The 16560-nt window shown below is 41.4% G+C and overlaps 1 protein-coding gene across 1 annotated transcript in view; it reads left to right on the top strand.

Moving 5' to 3' along the window:
- Positions 1–9013: 9013 nt before the first annotated feature.
- The window catches only part of LOC102572671 (cytochrome b-245 heavy chain), a 29192-nt gene continuing 21645 nt past the window's right edge, over positions 9014–16560 (top strand). The window contains exons 1-3 of the mRNA XM_006277087.4: positions 9014–9400; positions 11476–11571; positions 13057–13167. Of these exons, the coding sequence (XP_006277149.3) occupies positions 9356–9400; positions 11476–11571; positions 13057–13167 (252 nt within the window). The 5' untranslated portion in view covers positions 9014–9355. The remainder of the gene's footprint in view (positions 9401–11475; positions 11572–13056; positions 13168–16560) is intronic.

The raw sequence follows: 16560 nt of genomic DNA, 5'->3' as shown, positions 1-16560 counted from the left end.
ACAGTAAATAAACCAATCTGCATTCACTGTCCCCACAAAGTGAAAAAGAGAAAACAACAAGCACAAGCAGAGAAAGTAAGCTTGCTTTATTAAAACAAACCCATATTGATAATCCATGTTGTGCTAAAAAGTCAAGCATTGTTCTAAAGGAGAAGTACCAAGTGAAGAATCTCCCTTCTCTCTCAGATGTTTTTACCTACTACTGATATACAAGCTTTAATTAAGGTAATTATCAAGGAAAACAATTAGAGGTTAAAATGCAATTTCATTTTAGTATGTTAATTTTTCTAGTATGCTTCACTGCTTCCTCTGTGTAGTCAATCAGTCAATCACCTCTACTGTGTTTATGGGTTATTTCCCCCACACAGCTACAAAGGAAAGATTTTAGAAATCCGTGACTGCAAATTCATAAACATTTTGCAGGACACTGCAACAGTGTCTTTCCTCTTGTCTAGTATTACAGTAATAGACTAGGACTTGCATTTATTTCATCACAGTATATCCAGCAGCTTAATTCTACAACTGCCATATAAGGTAAAATCTCTACATATGCCAATGGTAAAGAGAGGACAGGAATTAAAAAAAAAAAAAAGAGAGAGACACATAGCTACAAAGCAAAAGCAATTGGTGTGGACTATTGACATGATCATTATTCTATTGGATGTAAAAGGAAAATAATTTTTACAATATCTTGGCTGTCTTTTGATAATCTATGACAAGGGATCAATCATGTTGTTGATGTCTCATTAATCAACTAACAAGATGATTCTCTGAAAGATCAGCATATCTGTCCTACATGCACAGATAAAAGATACAAAAATGGAAATGACCAGTGAGCTGCAAATGACATATCTTGATTTAGAGGTACATGGCTGTGTAATGGAGCAGATAAACATGAACACATTCCAAAGGGAGATGACCAAAGATTCTGGGGAGGGAGCACAACAAGTGAAAAATTACTTTTGACTTGCAAGGAAATAAGAACCTCATTAAGAATGTCGACATTGTGCCACAATGATTTATTGCAAGACAAATCAAGGGAAGGTTGGTGAAAGTGTTGTACAGTTAACGAATCAAATGACTCAATTGCCAATTAAAGCTGACTTCTCAGTCCGACTTGCCATTTGGTACAAAATGAAATGGAAACCCCCACAGGCCTGAGCAGGGATCCATTAGCTAACATCTATAAATCATTCTTCCTGTAGTCACTCAATAGAGCAATCGAGAACCTACGGGCTTGAGCTGCTCTCATAACAAAGCATAAATCAACTGTCTTTTTTTCCTTAGTATGACTGCAAAACAGCAACCATCTTTTTCACCAAAGCAAGGGGAGTCTTCAAATCCAAAAGGCCCACAGCAAGGAAAGGTCAGGAAAATTTTACTGAAAGGAGATAAAAATCTAAACCACAAACAACTCTGCTGCAGTATTAGATGTATTGTTCCTTCTGAGAAACATCTAATAAGCTAAATTACATATGCAGATTTTGCATGTGTAAAAATTGCATGTGTTTACAGGGTTATAGTAATCACTGATTTAGGAGGAGAGTTTTGAAATATTGCTTCCAGTTGTCTAAAGAGGTCTGGGAACAGTTTGTAAAAAATAAAATAAAATAAAATAAAAGGAAATTATTCTTCCATTCTGTAATTTAACCTCTTTCAAAAACAGGCACATGTGGCATGGAAATCACTTATTTTAATAACATTTTTAGATAAGAGCTTCACAGAAAAAGGTGGGGGGATTTTAAAGGCTCTAGGCAGAATACTGTAAACTATGTTGTGAGATTCAGTAAAGGTTCCATATTAAAAGCTGGATAGCATTTCTTGGATGAAAGCCAGAAATTAAGCATGGGGTCTATGCATCACTTGAGAGACACTGAAGCCCTTCAGATGGAAAGAAATCCGAGTTTCCCCTGAACATCTTATTATGTTCCCAATACTTGGTTGAAATTCCCCCATGTGCAGAGGATATCATTAAGACTTAAGCACTACACAGAATTCTTTTTGAAGCCATTAAGAACTTTGCAAGGTGCATTCTCATTGGGACAAATCCAGAGGAAGGACATTTATTTTTCCCCGTGAAATGATGCAAAGGGAAGCATATCAACTTGAAACTTCTGGGTCAAGGGAGAGCTTAAGTAAGAGTTAATGTTGCATATGTGGGGCTGTACCACAGGGGCCAATTTCACCTACTTACATGAATGGGTTTCATTGATTTGGGGTTTGTTCGGTTGGTTTTTTAAAGTATCAGCCAATTAGCCAGATTCCTGGCACCATAGTCCATTACAATATAGTATCTAATTTAGGCATCTCCATTAAACATGACAATATCCCATAGCAGTCCCCTACTGATAATATTCAGAGCTAAATTACCATAGTACAAAATGGAATGAGCCAAAGGTTATATCTACAAGGCGTCTTGTTGTGAGACTGGCAAGGTCTCTTTATAGAAATCAGCTCCGTCTATGAAGTTGCCTTGTCACAGCCACACAGATGAGTTTCTAGAAGGGAAATAAACAGAAGCACCACCACAAAGTTAATTTATTGTTATAGGTGAAATTACCCCAGCACCGTTAAAGAGCTACAACCCTTCCTAGCAGAGATGCAGGGAACAAAGGCATTTTATACTAATAGCTATTCCTGTACAAGAAGAGGAATACCTATAATGGCATAAGGCACTCTTATTCCAGGATAGCTGCATGGATACCATATTACTACAAGTATAATCATAGGAATAATCACACTCCAAATCCCCATAGTTGTACCAGGGCAGCTTTTAAGCAGAGATTGGGCCTTGGAATTCACCCAAATAGAACAAAAAAGGAATGAATGCACTTCATATGATTAACTTTCCAGGTAAACCCTCCACTTTTTACCAGCTATTCCCATTCCCTTCCCTGCCCTGTCTCCCATCCTTTGAGTAAAGCTACATTAATTCCCCCTCCCCAACCTCTCCCTCACCTACTGACCACCTCAATTTACATTTTAACTGACTGGCTTTCTTGTATACCTACTGGCTTTTGACTGCTTTACCACTCCATCCAGGAAGAGCACCGACCATCTGCAGATGCTTCCTCAACCTGATGAAGGGTGTTTGTGCCTGAAAGCTTGTTAACAAGAATCTTTCCAACTATTTGAGTTGATCTAATAAAAGATATCAGATTTAGCCAAAGACCCTTGTCTGCCTGTGTCCTTAGACCAACTTGGCTCCAACCTGCACCCCTTCATATGAATGCACATTTCCCCAAGATTCTGTCGTGTTTAATAGTTCAGGGATTAGCATTAGACCATCTGCTCCAGAATTTGTGACTCCCAGTCCATTTCAAATCTTAGAGGAAGCCTTTGTTGCACTGGATTATTATTATTATTATTATTGTGGTTGTTGCTGCTATCATCATCACTGTTATCATTATTATTGTTGATATTAATCCTACTACAGCCAGCACTGTACAAACAAAACAAAAAGATGCATATAAATCTAAGTGTAAGTCAGGAAATGACAGATGGATACCACCAGAGAGCACAAAGACACTGTAGTAAGGTGGTATACCTCTATAAGGTCCAGATGGCCTGAAGCTACACAATTATAAGACCCAGCTGAGAAGGGAGTGAGTGGCAATACAAGCAGCAGTGGTTCAACTGAGAGAAAGAGAGAGTAAAATAGTAGGGAGAATTGAAGAGAGACTTTTCAGAAGTGAGAAAGGTGGGGTGGGAGAGAAAGTCTCTAGTGACTGTTATGCTGAGCAGAAGAGCTGTTTTGTTTTGATATCTTTTCTAAGTTTTATGTCAAAGAATCAAACTGTGTCCCGGAAGGGACTCGGGTGCATCAGTGAGTCTTTTCTTAGGATGGTTCTGACAAGTAGAAAAGCATAGCTACACATCTGTACTTAAAGGAGCTGGTTACCCTAATACAGAAAAAATAAGGTGCACGATGTGTGGCAGGCATAGCCCTTCAACAGCCCAACTGTTGCCAAGTTATTCTTAGGCATCACGCAAAGGAGACCTTTGAGGAGGGATTTCAAGAAGGACAACGTGGCAACCTTGTAAATGTTTCTGGGAAGTACTTCCTAAACACAAGGAGCCTTGGAGGTGTGGTGGGGTGGAGGGGGCATGAAGGGGGCAAGGAGAACATAAAGGTATTTCTTTTAAAAAATAAAGCGAATGATGAAGCCTAGCAGAGTGGGCTGACTGTCTTGAGTAAAAGGTGAGCGGTAGGATGGGATCAGCGGAGGAGGGTTTTGCAAGGGAATAGGAGAACATTCTAATGGAGAAAGGAGAGGCCGTGGAGGCCTGTAAGTAGTAGAAATTTCCTGGGTAGATAGGAATCAATCTCCTCCAGACTAGTGTTTTTAACCAAGTTACATTTCAAAGAACAGACTTGATCAGCTGCTAAATGCTTTTCCTGTGCTTACTACTGCCCATCAGGTGGTGTTGTCTCCTCACTCAGCACACTTGCTGCAGAGTTTCCTTATGTTCCTTTGCCTTTAGTTGCAACTCTCCACTACCCTTTATTTCCCTCCTATACTCTTCTGAATCTCCCTTGCCAGAAAGAAATTCTTGCACAGTTCTCTGCCCTGACTTCTTCCAGAAAGTCACGGTTAGCTAGAAGGATGTAGTGGTGAACAAACTGGAGAGGTAGCTCACCAAATTTTGCCTGCTTAATCTGTCACGTAGATCTACCATTTTACCAGACAATGTTGCCTTTTTTAATTCTTAATTTCTGAAATCTATAAGCAAGCAACCTATCTTTTCTTACCTCCTGCCCCTTTGCCCCAGAGACTCTCTCTTTGCCCTTTCTTAGTCTAATCTAATGCTGGTGCACCTCCTTTATTAAAATCTCACAGCTGAGATTTTTCACAGGCAATGTATGCTAAAGCTAATATTCTATCTATCTTCACGGCAAGTTATTTGTATTAGAATTAAACTTGTTTTGAGATTCAGAAATAAATTTTAACAATACTGCTTTGGGGACAGCCCTTCCATTCAAAAGTTGGGGGGGGGGGGAAGGGACGGAGGGGCAGGGAGTTATGGGCAGGAAGAGTTAGCCTGCTTTTTCCCCTCCAGATGTTTTCTCAGGGTGAAGATTGCCCGCCATAGTGCGTTCTGCTGAGGTTTCATCCCATCAGGACAAAATGGTTTCAGACTATGAAAAAATGCAGGCCTGGATGCAATGCACAGCAAGGAGAACACAACTGTACTGTTCCAGAACAAGCATTAGCAGATCCTGCCTACGAATACAAGGACGATTCAGTCACAAGTAACATCTCTGAAATGCAAAGAAAGAAGTCTTGAGGCTCTTGCGTGCTCTGTAGGCTGTAGACATGGGCTAGGGACAGAAATGACAAACTGGTATAAAAGTGATCAGAAACCAGTTGAAATCTGTAACACAAATTCATATAGACTGCTTTCAAAATGGCTGAAACTGGTTTAAGATAAACCTGGATGGATGTAGTAGACTTAACTGTAGAGCTGCGATCTGTAGCCTGCACGGTCCGGGCAGGGGCGCACAAGAGGAGATCATGGCTCCCTGCAGTGGTGACACCCTGGTCTGGAATAGGGGCAGAGCCACGATCCCCTGCTTGCGGGCCCCCACCCAGAGCATGCAGGCTACAGATCGTGGCTCTGCCCTGACTCCGGACCAAGCTGCCCCATCCCAAGTTCCCAGCAGCTCCGGAGCAGCCCCCTGCGCTGCTCTGCCGTGTGCGCTGCTGGCATGGCTGAGACTGGTCTTCATGGCAGCCCCAGCCTTGAGCTGTCGGCGGCGCCTTTTTGCAGGGGGTGCACATACACCCACATGCACCCCCTCCGTGTCGCTCCTGCTTTCCCGCACAGGTGCAGCTGGGGTTGCCATGGAGGCAGGGGCTGCACAAGCCATGCAGGCAGGGGCTAGTGGGAAAGGGAATCCGGCTACCAGCCAGATCGCCATTTTGCCCACCCCTGGCCTAAGCTATCTGCTCCAGCTAAGCAGGGAGGTGTGCTCTAGTGCCTCTCCCTGGCTTCTGGCCTGGGCCACAGGAGACACATGGCTGCATTTCTGGAGCCAAAACTGAATGTCTGTTCACTTGCTTATTGCTTTGATCTACCCAGTTTAGACTAACCTGTGAAGATTGAATTGATTCATCCTCAGGCTTTTTGACTGTCTCTCTGTACTTCGTCACAGTCGGTATAGTGACTCTGTACAAACTACAGTCACTACACTGGCTAGTGCAGACTATGGACCTAGCAAAAGCCTGAGTTATGAATGATATATACTTCAGCTGGTATATAATCAACAACCAATAAGCTTCCATTTCACTCACAAAAAATAACCTGGGAAAGCAAAAGCTGTTTATCAAGCCTTTAATATTAGACTAGACTAAGAATGAATAACTGCATTTTGGATAGGGGTATAACAGGAGCTAAAGGTAGCAATTCATAGATTCATAGATCTTAGGGTCGGAAGGGACCTCAATAGATCATCGAGTCCGACCCCCAATTATTGTTTTGTTAATCTGTTATATAGTATAACTGATCTATTCAGCAAAGTAAAAGAAGCAAAACATGGCAAATCGCATTACCAGATAGTGAAGGAAAGAGATAAAAGTCCAGTTTTGGCAGGGAGGTCTTTTCTCAAGGACATAGACCCCAGCTACTTGGCATTTTCCAAGTCCACAGGAAAATGGGTTCAGTCCAGCTCCCAAAGTTTCAGTGAAACAAACAAATTTGAACAAAACCAATCAGAATATTTTTTTTTAAATAACCCACATATAAGTATTGGGTGTAAACAGGAAGAAGCTTTGGGAAGACCTTTGTAAAGCCAAGCCAGCCTGTAAGCTAGCTTCTTCCTCACTTGATCTAGGTGAGAATCCATATTATGCTGTTGCAGGTAACTAGAAAAGCAGAGACAAGCACTTATTCTTATGCTTTGGGGAGTAATCACTAAAACCTTGGATTATATATAGGCTTCTCTCTTGCCTCTTTTGCCTGACTTGGGTGGTAATAATACCTTACCTCACCCAAGAGGGAATGGAGGATTATTGGGATATGTGACTGTATCTTAATTTGGTGTACAACCAGGGTAATTAGTAATGGAATTGCAGCTGTCCCTGAATTATGTGTCTAAGCTTGCAAAGAAGTCCTGACTGTACGCAGGCCATAGTCTTGTCCCTCAAGAGACCAAACTGTACCTGTTTTTGGTAACAGGTCACTTCCTTCCTCACAGTGGTACAAGGTAATTAAAGGGGAAATGTGTGGACAGAAAAGTACACCTGAGGAATAAGTGGTTTTTTGTGGTTTGAACCTTGCAAAAGAGATAAATAGGAATTTCCTTGTTCTGTCACCCAGCAGGTCAGCATGTTTACTGCTCACAAGTCTTCTCAGAAATATAGGATTATGACTTAAATTTATCCAGATGCTAAATGTGTGAATCCAGTGGGTTTACTGAGCTCTTGATAGATAATTATGCTGGCAGACAAGATGAATGAGTTTATATTAGATATGTGAGAACTAATGGCAAGAAGAATCAAACTCTTTGACCCTGAACATTTCTGTATATATGTTTCCCTAAAAGAAGATCTGTATATAGTGAAAGCTGTTGCTGCAGGAATATGCAAATTTTGTGCTTAAGTCTCTCCTATTCTAATGAGCTATTTTGCAAAAAATTATAAAAACAGGAAATTTCAGAGCCTACATACAAGTGAGGGCTTTTTTTTTTTTTTTTAAATGATTTTTTATTTCACACACTCCTACATTATAAATATTAATACACAGCTGGCACTTACAAGAAAAATACTTATGGGCACAATTGTTTTATTATATTTTTAACAAAAGCAAGTTCAAGGAATTCAAAACACAGACAACACCTTACGGGGGGAATTTTCACTTGTTCAGCAACTGCAATGAGTAGGAAAGGACCAGGAAATAGGCCAAAGGCTGTGAGAGGAGCAGTTTTATGGTACCTTCACACACCAGTTCTCTCCTGTGACCTACCATAAAGGTAAAACCCTGTTCTCACTGAAGTCAGTGCCTGAACTCTCACTGTCCTGCATGGAGCTAGACTTTCACTCATGGATCATGACGTGCAGGAGTGGCCAAGATGTCTGCTTTTTGTATAGAGTAACTGAAATTCATTTACCTCTTCTGCTTCCAGATGAATTTGCAATTAAGGGGGTGTGCTGCGTGAGAGAGATACCTCACGGAGGTAGAGTCACAGCATGTTCTGCTGAGCAGTCACTTGTGTAGCTACTACAGGTTAAAGGCATGATAGACAGGTTGTCAGACCTTCTGAAGAGAAGATCTTGGTACTGGCTTATTGAAGTGGCTAATATTTTTTCAGTTGTTCAGTTTCTTTTTCTATTAGAATCTTTGATACTTCAGAGACCACTTCCAGGTAGAGCAGAAAGGAGGAAAAAAAAAAAAAAAAAAAAAAAATCAAATAGTCTAAATGTTTCTTTTTTCCTCATCTCCATGGGTATAAATTTGTTGGGTTAGAAACCACACCCTCTTAACCTTTTTTCATCTTTGACCTCACCACCAGCCCCTTTTTTTCTAATGCTAATTTGTACCAGATAAGGACCCTTCAGTCCATATACTTCTGATAAGGGATCATTTAAAAACAACTGCAACCAAATGTGTGTTTCACTGTTCTTCCTGGAAACGTTGTGGATCATAAGTTCATTCAGTATTGACTCTGTAGTACTGGAGGAGTTCAGCAGCTCTTGGGGTGTCTTCTGGTGAGAAAAACATTTGGAGTGAGAAGGACATTGAGACCCTTACATACTCAAGTAGCTTGAGGAGCTGGGACGGTATGAAACATGCCAGCTATGACAAGGGCTGGAAATCTTTTCAGACTAACTGGCAAGGAGGGGAAAATGTCTACAGCATTGGCTGAGGATTCGAGCTGTGAGCTGGTGAGAAGAACAGAGATGCTGATGCATGCCTTGCAAGGAAGGAAATGTTAGGTAAGCCTCTGAAGGCTGTCCTGGGGTACAGGGCAATGAGAAGTTCCAAGAATGATTAGTTAGGAGGTAAGGAATGAGCACCAGGATGTAGTGATGAACAAATGAAGATGTTTCTCATTGTTCTAGAATGGGTGTGTTGAAGTCTATAAAGGCAGCAATATCTTGCAGTGGAAAAACCCTCCCATGATCTCTTTAGAATAAAAAACAGTATTATATTGGGAGGAGACTTAATTGAGGTGTCAAGACTTCAGTAGAAAATATAACAAATCACTGAACCATACAGTGGTTTCAATTTAACTCTATTCTAAGTGAATGACAAAGGAAATAGTTGCAGCCAGGCTTCTGTTCTCACTTCCTTCTGTGAGAAGATACAGATATTTCCTCAGCAGTAAGCCAGTACACTCTCTGTTCAGGCAACCATGGGCAACTGGGTAGAGAATGAAGGACTCTCCATTTTTGTTATTGTAAGTACAATCCTTTCTTGCAATTTATTTCTGATCACACATGCTGATTACTTGATGTTATTTCGTATATGATCCTGTGAAAAAGGGTGTTATATAGCACCTGAAGAGAGCTGTTACTAAGAGATTCTGGGTGAAATCCTAGTCCTGTTGGGGGGGGGGGGGGGGAGGAAACAAACAAACAAACAAACAAGGGACTTAACTTGTATCTTTTGTGCCAAGTCTCATTTAACTTGCTATAAATATGAATGTAATATAGATATAAAATGTCTGAAATCAAAAGAGCAAGCAACATTTAAATTTTGATATAAACTGTATACATTTTTTAAAAAGCCAACCTAGCAAATGATGGTACAGTAAAAGGCTTTTGAGAAGCAAATGCTAATAAAGCTGAACTAGATCACGATGTACAGTGCTCAGTGACAAGATTATGTGGGTCAGCGTTGCAGATTCCAGGATCCTGTATAGAGACGCACTGTTCACTTTCATGGCAGCTTCATGCAAACTTCAAGTAACGTGGTGTTATACTAGCCAGTATGTTCCTTTAGCTCCAGGTAGGTTACAAAAAAGTGGTTGGAAAGTAATTTGTGGGTAGAGGAATGGAGTCTGGCATATAGGGAGAAACGGTTAGTATTTGGATTCCCCTGCGCGCCCTCCCCCCCAAAAATGCATGTGCTTGCTCTAGGAAGCCATTAGGTATTTAGTTTTGTATTAACAAGATGCATAACTAAGTTAACGACTTGTCAAATTTTGTTGAAGCCGACACAAATACACCAATAGGAAAGAGGTGATTATAAATGTTCTCTGTACAAGAACTCAGTATTACCTGAATTTTAATAAGTATATTATTATTTCCCCTAAAGTAAGAAAAATTGTTTTCAAAGAGTTATTTGAAATATAGAAAGTAGTAAGGGAAGATGAAGAGAAGTAGTAAAGGGAACTCTTTTGCTAGAGGGTTTGAATGGAAAAATGTTCTGCTTTATTCACAGCTACTCTACAATACATTAGTTGCGCATCAAGTTCCTAATGCAATATTAAGAATTTTTCTAAAAACTTTTTTCATGGAGCATGTAAGGCCTAGGCTAACTGCAAACTCCTTTACAACCACAATGGTGGGCCAAGGAACACTGCAGGAGTTACCCCTGAAGCCAAAGGTTAGGTATAAAGGAAGCTGGTACTACAGTTTGTCAACTTTGATTATAAGCATAATATTTAAAGTTTACCCCCCCACCCCAATCTCCCTGCTCTACCATGTTTGTGCACCATTAGCCAGGAGCAGCATGGTGCAAACTGTCCGCAGTTTAGAGCCATTTCACTGTGTGGCTTGAAGTCCAAAAGCAAGTAGCGTCAAGCTAAGGGAAATGTACTGACTCAGTGTGATTGGGTTGCAATGGGAGGGCTGTTGCAGGATGGCTAGGAACCCTCCACCACACCCTTGTTTTTGGCACAACCCACAAATGTGGATCTGACCAAAGATACGCAACTGAAATGATATTCTAGCCGTTAATAACAGGCACCAGCAAAAGTAGATGCGCATGGGCCCAGTGTCACATGGATCTTGCACAATCACATAGCTATACCTATGCATTTAGGCAAAAGAGGACTCAATTAGCTGCTGTAGGATTGTGGCTTATTTTCTCCATCTCTCCGAGCAAACTAATCCCACACCCTTTAGCAGATCTAGCCTTCCTTCCAGTACAGGCCAATGCTGTATAGGGCAGTTACACTTAAGGAAGTATTTAGCACCCTTAAATAGTAGAAAGCTGTGAGTGAGGAAAACATTATAGAATGAAAGAGCAGATAAAAAGATTCCCTTTGGTAAACAAAACAAAACAACCTCCCCCCACCCCCAAAGCCTATCAACCCTTACTCTCCACAGAGAAAAGTCAATCTCCATGAAGTTAGAGTAGTCAGAAGGGATGAAGATTCATAAGTTAAGAAAAGAGACTATTAGCTCATCTGGTCCAGCCTCCTCTATGCTACAGGTCATAGACTTTCACCCTATTATTCTTTTACCAAACCCAGATTGTTTGATTGAAGCATATTGTTTGACTGCATAATGTGTTTTTCTCATTCAGGTTGTGTGGCTGGGGTTAAATATCTTCCTCTTTTGGTGGTATTACCTTGTGTATGATGTTGGAAAGGAATACATCTACACAAGGGTACTTCTTGGGGTAAGTCCAATTCATGTATTAGCTTGGCATATGTTGAATGGACACATGCTTAAGATGGCCTTCCTATATTTAACTCAGTTTCATTTGACCCTAATAGCATCATGCCTGAAATGTAAGGTAGTAGTTCCAAAATCATGTATAACAATACATAGCTCTACAATACAGAAAACCAGGAGATATATCCCATTCTTAAGACATCTTCAAGTAGGAATTGTGCTTCTTAATTAAAAGGAGCACAACACAGATGTTAACCACTTATTTAAGCAGAAAGTGAGTAAAATATTGCCCTGGAATGATTGCTTCAGTTGTTCTTTCATGACATTATTCATTTATTTATTGTCCTGAATTAAATAATTTACATACCAATTTGCCTAGAAAGGCATTTGCTATTCATGATTATATTAAAAATATATGGAAGACCATGGGTTGAGCCATAATTGGGTTGTCTGGGGCAGGGCACTATGACTTACTAGAGTTTCCAAAGGTTCCAACTTTCTCATTACAGCAAGTATGATGAACAGGGATCCTGGTTCTCCGATAAAAAAAAAAAATCCCAAGATTTCTGATGTAAAAAAAACAACTAAACAAACAACACACAACCCTGAATTCACATTTCTGTGATTAAAATGAAACATAAGAACAAGTGTGAGCATATCTGTCATTTTATTTTAAAGCATGGAAAAAAGTGTGGATTTGGGGTTTGTTTTTTACATCAGAAAATTTGGGATTTTCTTGCATCAGAAAACCAGAGACCCTAATGATGAAGCAGGGGGGCATTTTTAGCCTCCTGGCCCCTTGCCCCATCCCCAGACAAATAATCTCCCCCTCCATGGACCAGCCAACCTCCATCTCACAAGCTGCACCTGGTGCCAGTTTAATCAGTAGTCACTGGTGCTGGAAGCCAAGGAAGTACGTTGGGTTTGGGGCAGGCAGAGATGGTTTGCTTGCGGGGTGGGATGGGGAGATCAGAAGGTTAAACGTATCCTCCCCTGGTCCCCAGGAGGGGTGAAGATAGCCCCTCATTTCCCCCCCTCCCCAATTATAATTGCTCCTGCAATACCCTCCTGGACCCTGCAAAACTCACTGCAGACCCTGGCTGCCCCTCCTCCCAACCCCCCACCTTGCATTGGGTGGCCATTTTTAACTTGATCTAACCTCCCCAAATGTCTATATATACACTCTTATAGTCATTGGACATGGAACTTTACCACCTGGTGATATTTGCCATTAGCAGACTTAATAGGTAGCTTGTTATAAAGCAATTATGTACAATTATTAAGAACTGAAAAATAGGAAGGTCTTATTGGAGGAAATTTTGGTTCCGTTTTCTATCGTTTCCATTGGCACTCTTATGAAATCTAAATGATGTTAGTAAAATCCTTATTTTCATTTCCTCCAATGAAAGACTAGTGAAACATGTCTGTGACTCATACAGATTAGTCCCCTCTATGATACCCTAACTTATTGTCCTATATTACATTACAGCATGCTTTAGCACTGGCAAGAGCACCTGCAGCTTGCCTGAATTTCAACTGTATGCTAATTCTGCTGCCAGTATGTCGAAACTTGCTCTCTTTCCTCAGAGGATCAAGTGCGGTAAGAGAAAGAAACGCTTTCAAAATAACATGCGAGATAATAGCCTGCCTAGCCATTACACAGATAATACCCAACTTAAGTTCCCCAAATCACCACTGAGTTGTAGTCAATCATCTTATTCTCATTCAAAGACAGGAACTAGAAAACTAGTGCTACTACCTGCCATAACTCATGGACAGAAAAAACACAGAAGCAAGTGCAATTCCCATATTTATGTCATTTTCATCTAAGTGATTGCATTCTTCTTCCCATCCTCAACACACACATGAACAGCAGCTCCAGATCAAAGGGCTGCTCTTGATCTGTAAAGCCATCTGTCATTTCCTGTCTTAGAGGTACCTTCCCTGTTTTATGTGCTACCCCAGTGGTTGAAGTCAACTAAGACTTATTGGGTTTCTCTGAACCTCCAAGAAGCAGGATTTTTTCAACATAAGGCTATAATCAGCTTCCTGCCTGCAGTGCTGTTAGCCTGCTCCCTGTCCCACAAAGCATTCACTGCTGGGCCCAAGCCTTGTTCAGGCATAGTTTTACTCCTCAGCATAATATTTAAGCAGCCAATCCATCTGCCTTCTCAGCAGCTCATTTCTTTTCATATTTCTTGTAGCAGGTTCAGGGATTTTTGCTTAGTTCAGACAAACAGTCTTTGCCTTTACAGTCCTTTATTTTCTTGGCTACACTTACCTCTCAGAAACATCCCAGACACAAGTCAACACTCAGTACCATAACATAGTCCATACAGGGCTCAGTCACAGTCCTGACAATACCTGAGAAGGTACCTCTGGCTTCCTGCTGCTCTCTCTGCACCACAGTCCTCCTTCTCAGACAGTCTGTGACTATTTCCCTGGCATGGTGCTGCTGCTGCCTCTAGTCTTGCAGCCCCAGGGTCTTGTCCCAAACTATGAAAATCCCTACCCAAGTATTGCAGTTACTAAACAAACAACCCTCTGTCTCTAGCTTCCTCTCCCTGGAGCCTTTTGACTTCCTGTGGCCACTAATTATCTCCCTCAGCTGACCCAGTCCTCCTGACCAGCCTTAGCTGGAGTCTCTGGCCCCTCCAGCCTCCTACAGCCCACCACACCTCTCCTCAGCATCTATTGTAGCAATCAGCCTCCTCCCTACAGATGTTCTGTCAGTTGTTTTTAAGGAGCACCTAATCACCTCCCAGATGGACCTGCTGTATGCAGAGGGATGGCTGGCCTGCTTGTATTTGCCTGATGCTTGAATCAAATGGCAGAAGGGTAAATTGTACTCATCCTGAACTATGATATACATCCATGTCACCCAACACCTATGAAATGCAGAACAAGTTTGTCACAGCAGTTAGTTTAATTATCGAGAAATGCAGGACTAGAGCAACAGAGGCATTGTTTGCAGAGTCTTGCATCTGACTTGACAGAGCTAAATAAATGTCTTGTTATGCTTTGCAGGGCTCAAACTATTGCTTTTAATCTTGCCAGTTTGATGTACAAAGCTAGAAACTAAGAATAAGAATGGATGCATAAGAATGAATCTTCCAGAAAAAAATCTAGGCTTAACATATAATATGTTCCGTATACTCCATATAACTGTCACTGTTTAAGAAACCATTAACTGAGATTTTCACTTCTCCTTTTGTAGATAATTTCTTAATATTACATAATATTTATATATGGAGAAAATATGGGAAGAAAACCACAGCTGAGAATTGCAAGAATTGTATAATCTCTTACATTCTTCCCACAAACTGAACATCATCAGTCATTAAAAACATGTGAGGTTAGATTACACTGGGCCTTCTTATCTCAGATACTATTTTACTCTAATGTTATGCATCCCCCCCTTTGTACAGTTTAATGCTGTCTTATTTGTATACCCCATAATGCCACAATTTAATTGGGTTCCTATGAAAACTGCAGTATAAAATCAAGTCATTAACAACTAGCATGATGCATATAGAAGCAAAGTTAAGGTTACATAACGATACTTTATTCTGGCATGGTTTTGAATGCTATTTTTGAATGTTTGACCTTTACAACTCACTTAGGCTAAAGGAGCAACTGTTGGTTATGTTAGTAGTGGTAATAGTAATAGTAGTTAAGAACATTTACATGTGCACTTTACTGCAGACCTGACTAATTAGCTCCACTGTAAAGCATCACAGTCTACATGTGTGCCTACATTAGGGCATAGTAAATTAATTAGCTCCATTGGAGGATAGTACTGTCTGGGACAAGTACTATCCTCCAGCGGAGTAGTTATGCACGCCAAAATGCATGTGTAGATGGCGACCAGGGATGGGAATGGGGCACAAGGGTACTACAGTGTGGACTGCCTGCTGGCTAGCCCTGCACTGTAGTACCCTCATGCCCCAGTCAGCCCCTCCGCAGCACATTGAACTGGAGTAGAGCAGCCCTGGGGTGGCAGGCTGAGCCCCTGGATCTCCTGCCAGCTGGGGCTGCTCTGATCCAGCTCAATATGCTGTGGTCCCAGGCACACATGTAAATGCTATGCCTGGGATAAATAAACTCTGGAGCAAACTGCACCATAGTTTATTGCTATATGCTAACTGCACTTGTAGATGTACCTACTAAGTGCCATGTTGAGTCAGACAAATTGTCCATGTATCTTGCCCACTTTCTTGCCTCCAAAAGGGGTCAGTGGGCACTGGTCAGTGTACTCTGCTCAGTATCCCCCCTTGGAGCACTCATTATTAACCTTTGACCTACATTCTCATCTCTGTTTTCACTTTTGTTGTCCCTCAGAATCTGCTTTTGTGTTTTATGTGGCCTCCCTGGCTGAGGGAAGCTACAGTTTTCTCGGTGGGCCTAGCCCACTGAAACTTAGCACAACAAATAGGCCTGTCTCCAACAGTGGCAGTAGTAGATGCCTTAGAGGGACAGCATAAAAACAGGGTATGTTTAGAGTGATCTATCTCATCATACCATCCCTGGCATCCACCATCATTGGTGAATACATCCCTGACAGTTCTGTTTAATAGCTATTAATGTATCTGTCATCCATGAAGTTGGATATTCTTCACATTGGACAACTACTAGAAGCTAGTGCACATCAGGACAGTGGGCAATAAAACTATCATATTTACTTGAAACCAAGACAAGGTTTTTCCTGCCCAATTTCACATGGAAAAAAGCCCCCCAACTTGGATTTGAGTACAAGCCATTGGGGAGGCAGGTGGTGGATCCAGCTCCAGTTATGAGTCTGGCTTTGGCTTGGGACTAGAGCCATAGCTACTGCCTGCCCCCATCCCCACTATTTCCACCATGCCCCCCCACAATTTCTACCCCTTGCCTCTTGTTCACCCCACCCATTGCTTATTTCCTGGTTCCAGCAGGCTCTAACCCTGTTGCAGCCTAAGGCATAGAGCACGTGCTTGCTCTGGGCCTAGCTTGGCCC

The sequence above is a fragment of the Alligator mississippiensis genome, chromosome 1 (genome assembly GCF_030867095.1).
Source record: "Alligator mississippiensis isolate rAllMis1 chromosome 1, rAllMis1, whole genome shotgun sequence".
Lineage (NCBI taxonomy): Eukaryota > Metazoa > Chordata > Crocodylia > Alligatoridae > Alligator > Alligator mississippiensis.
The sequence above is the reverse complement of the archived record's forward strand: the minus strand, read 5'-3'. Positions and strand labels throughout refer to the sequence as shown.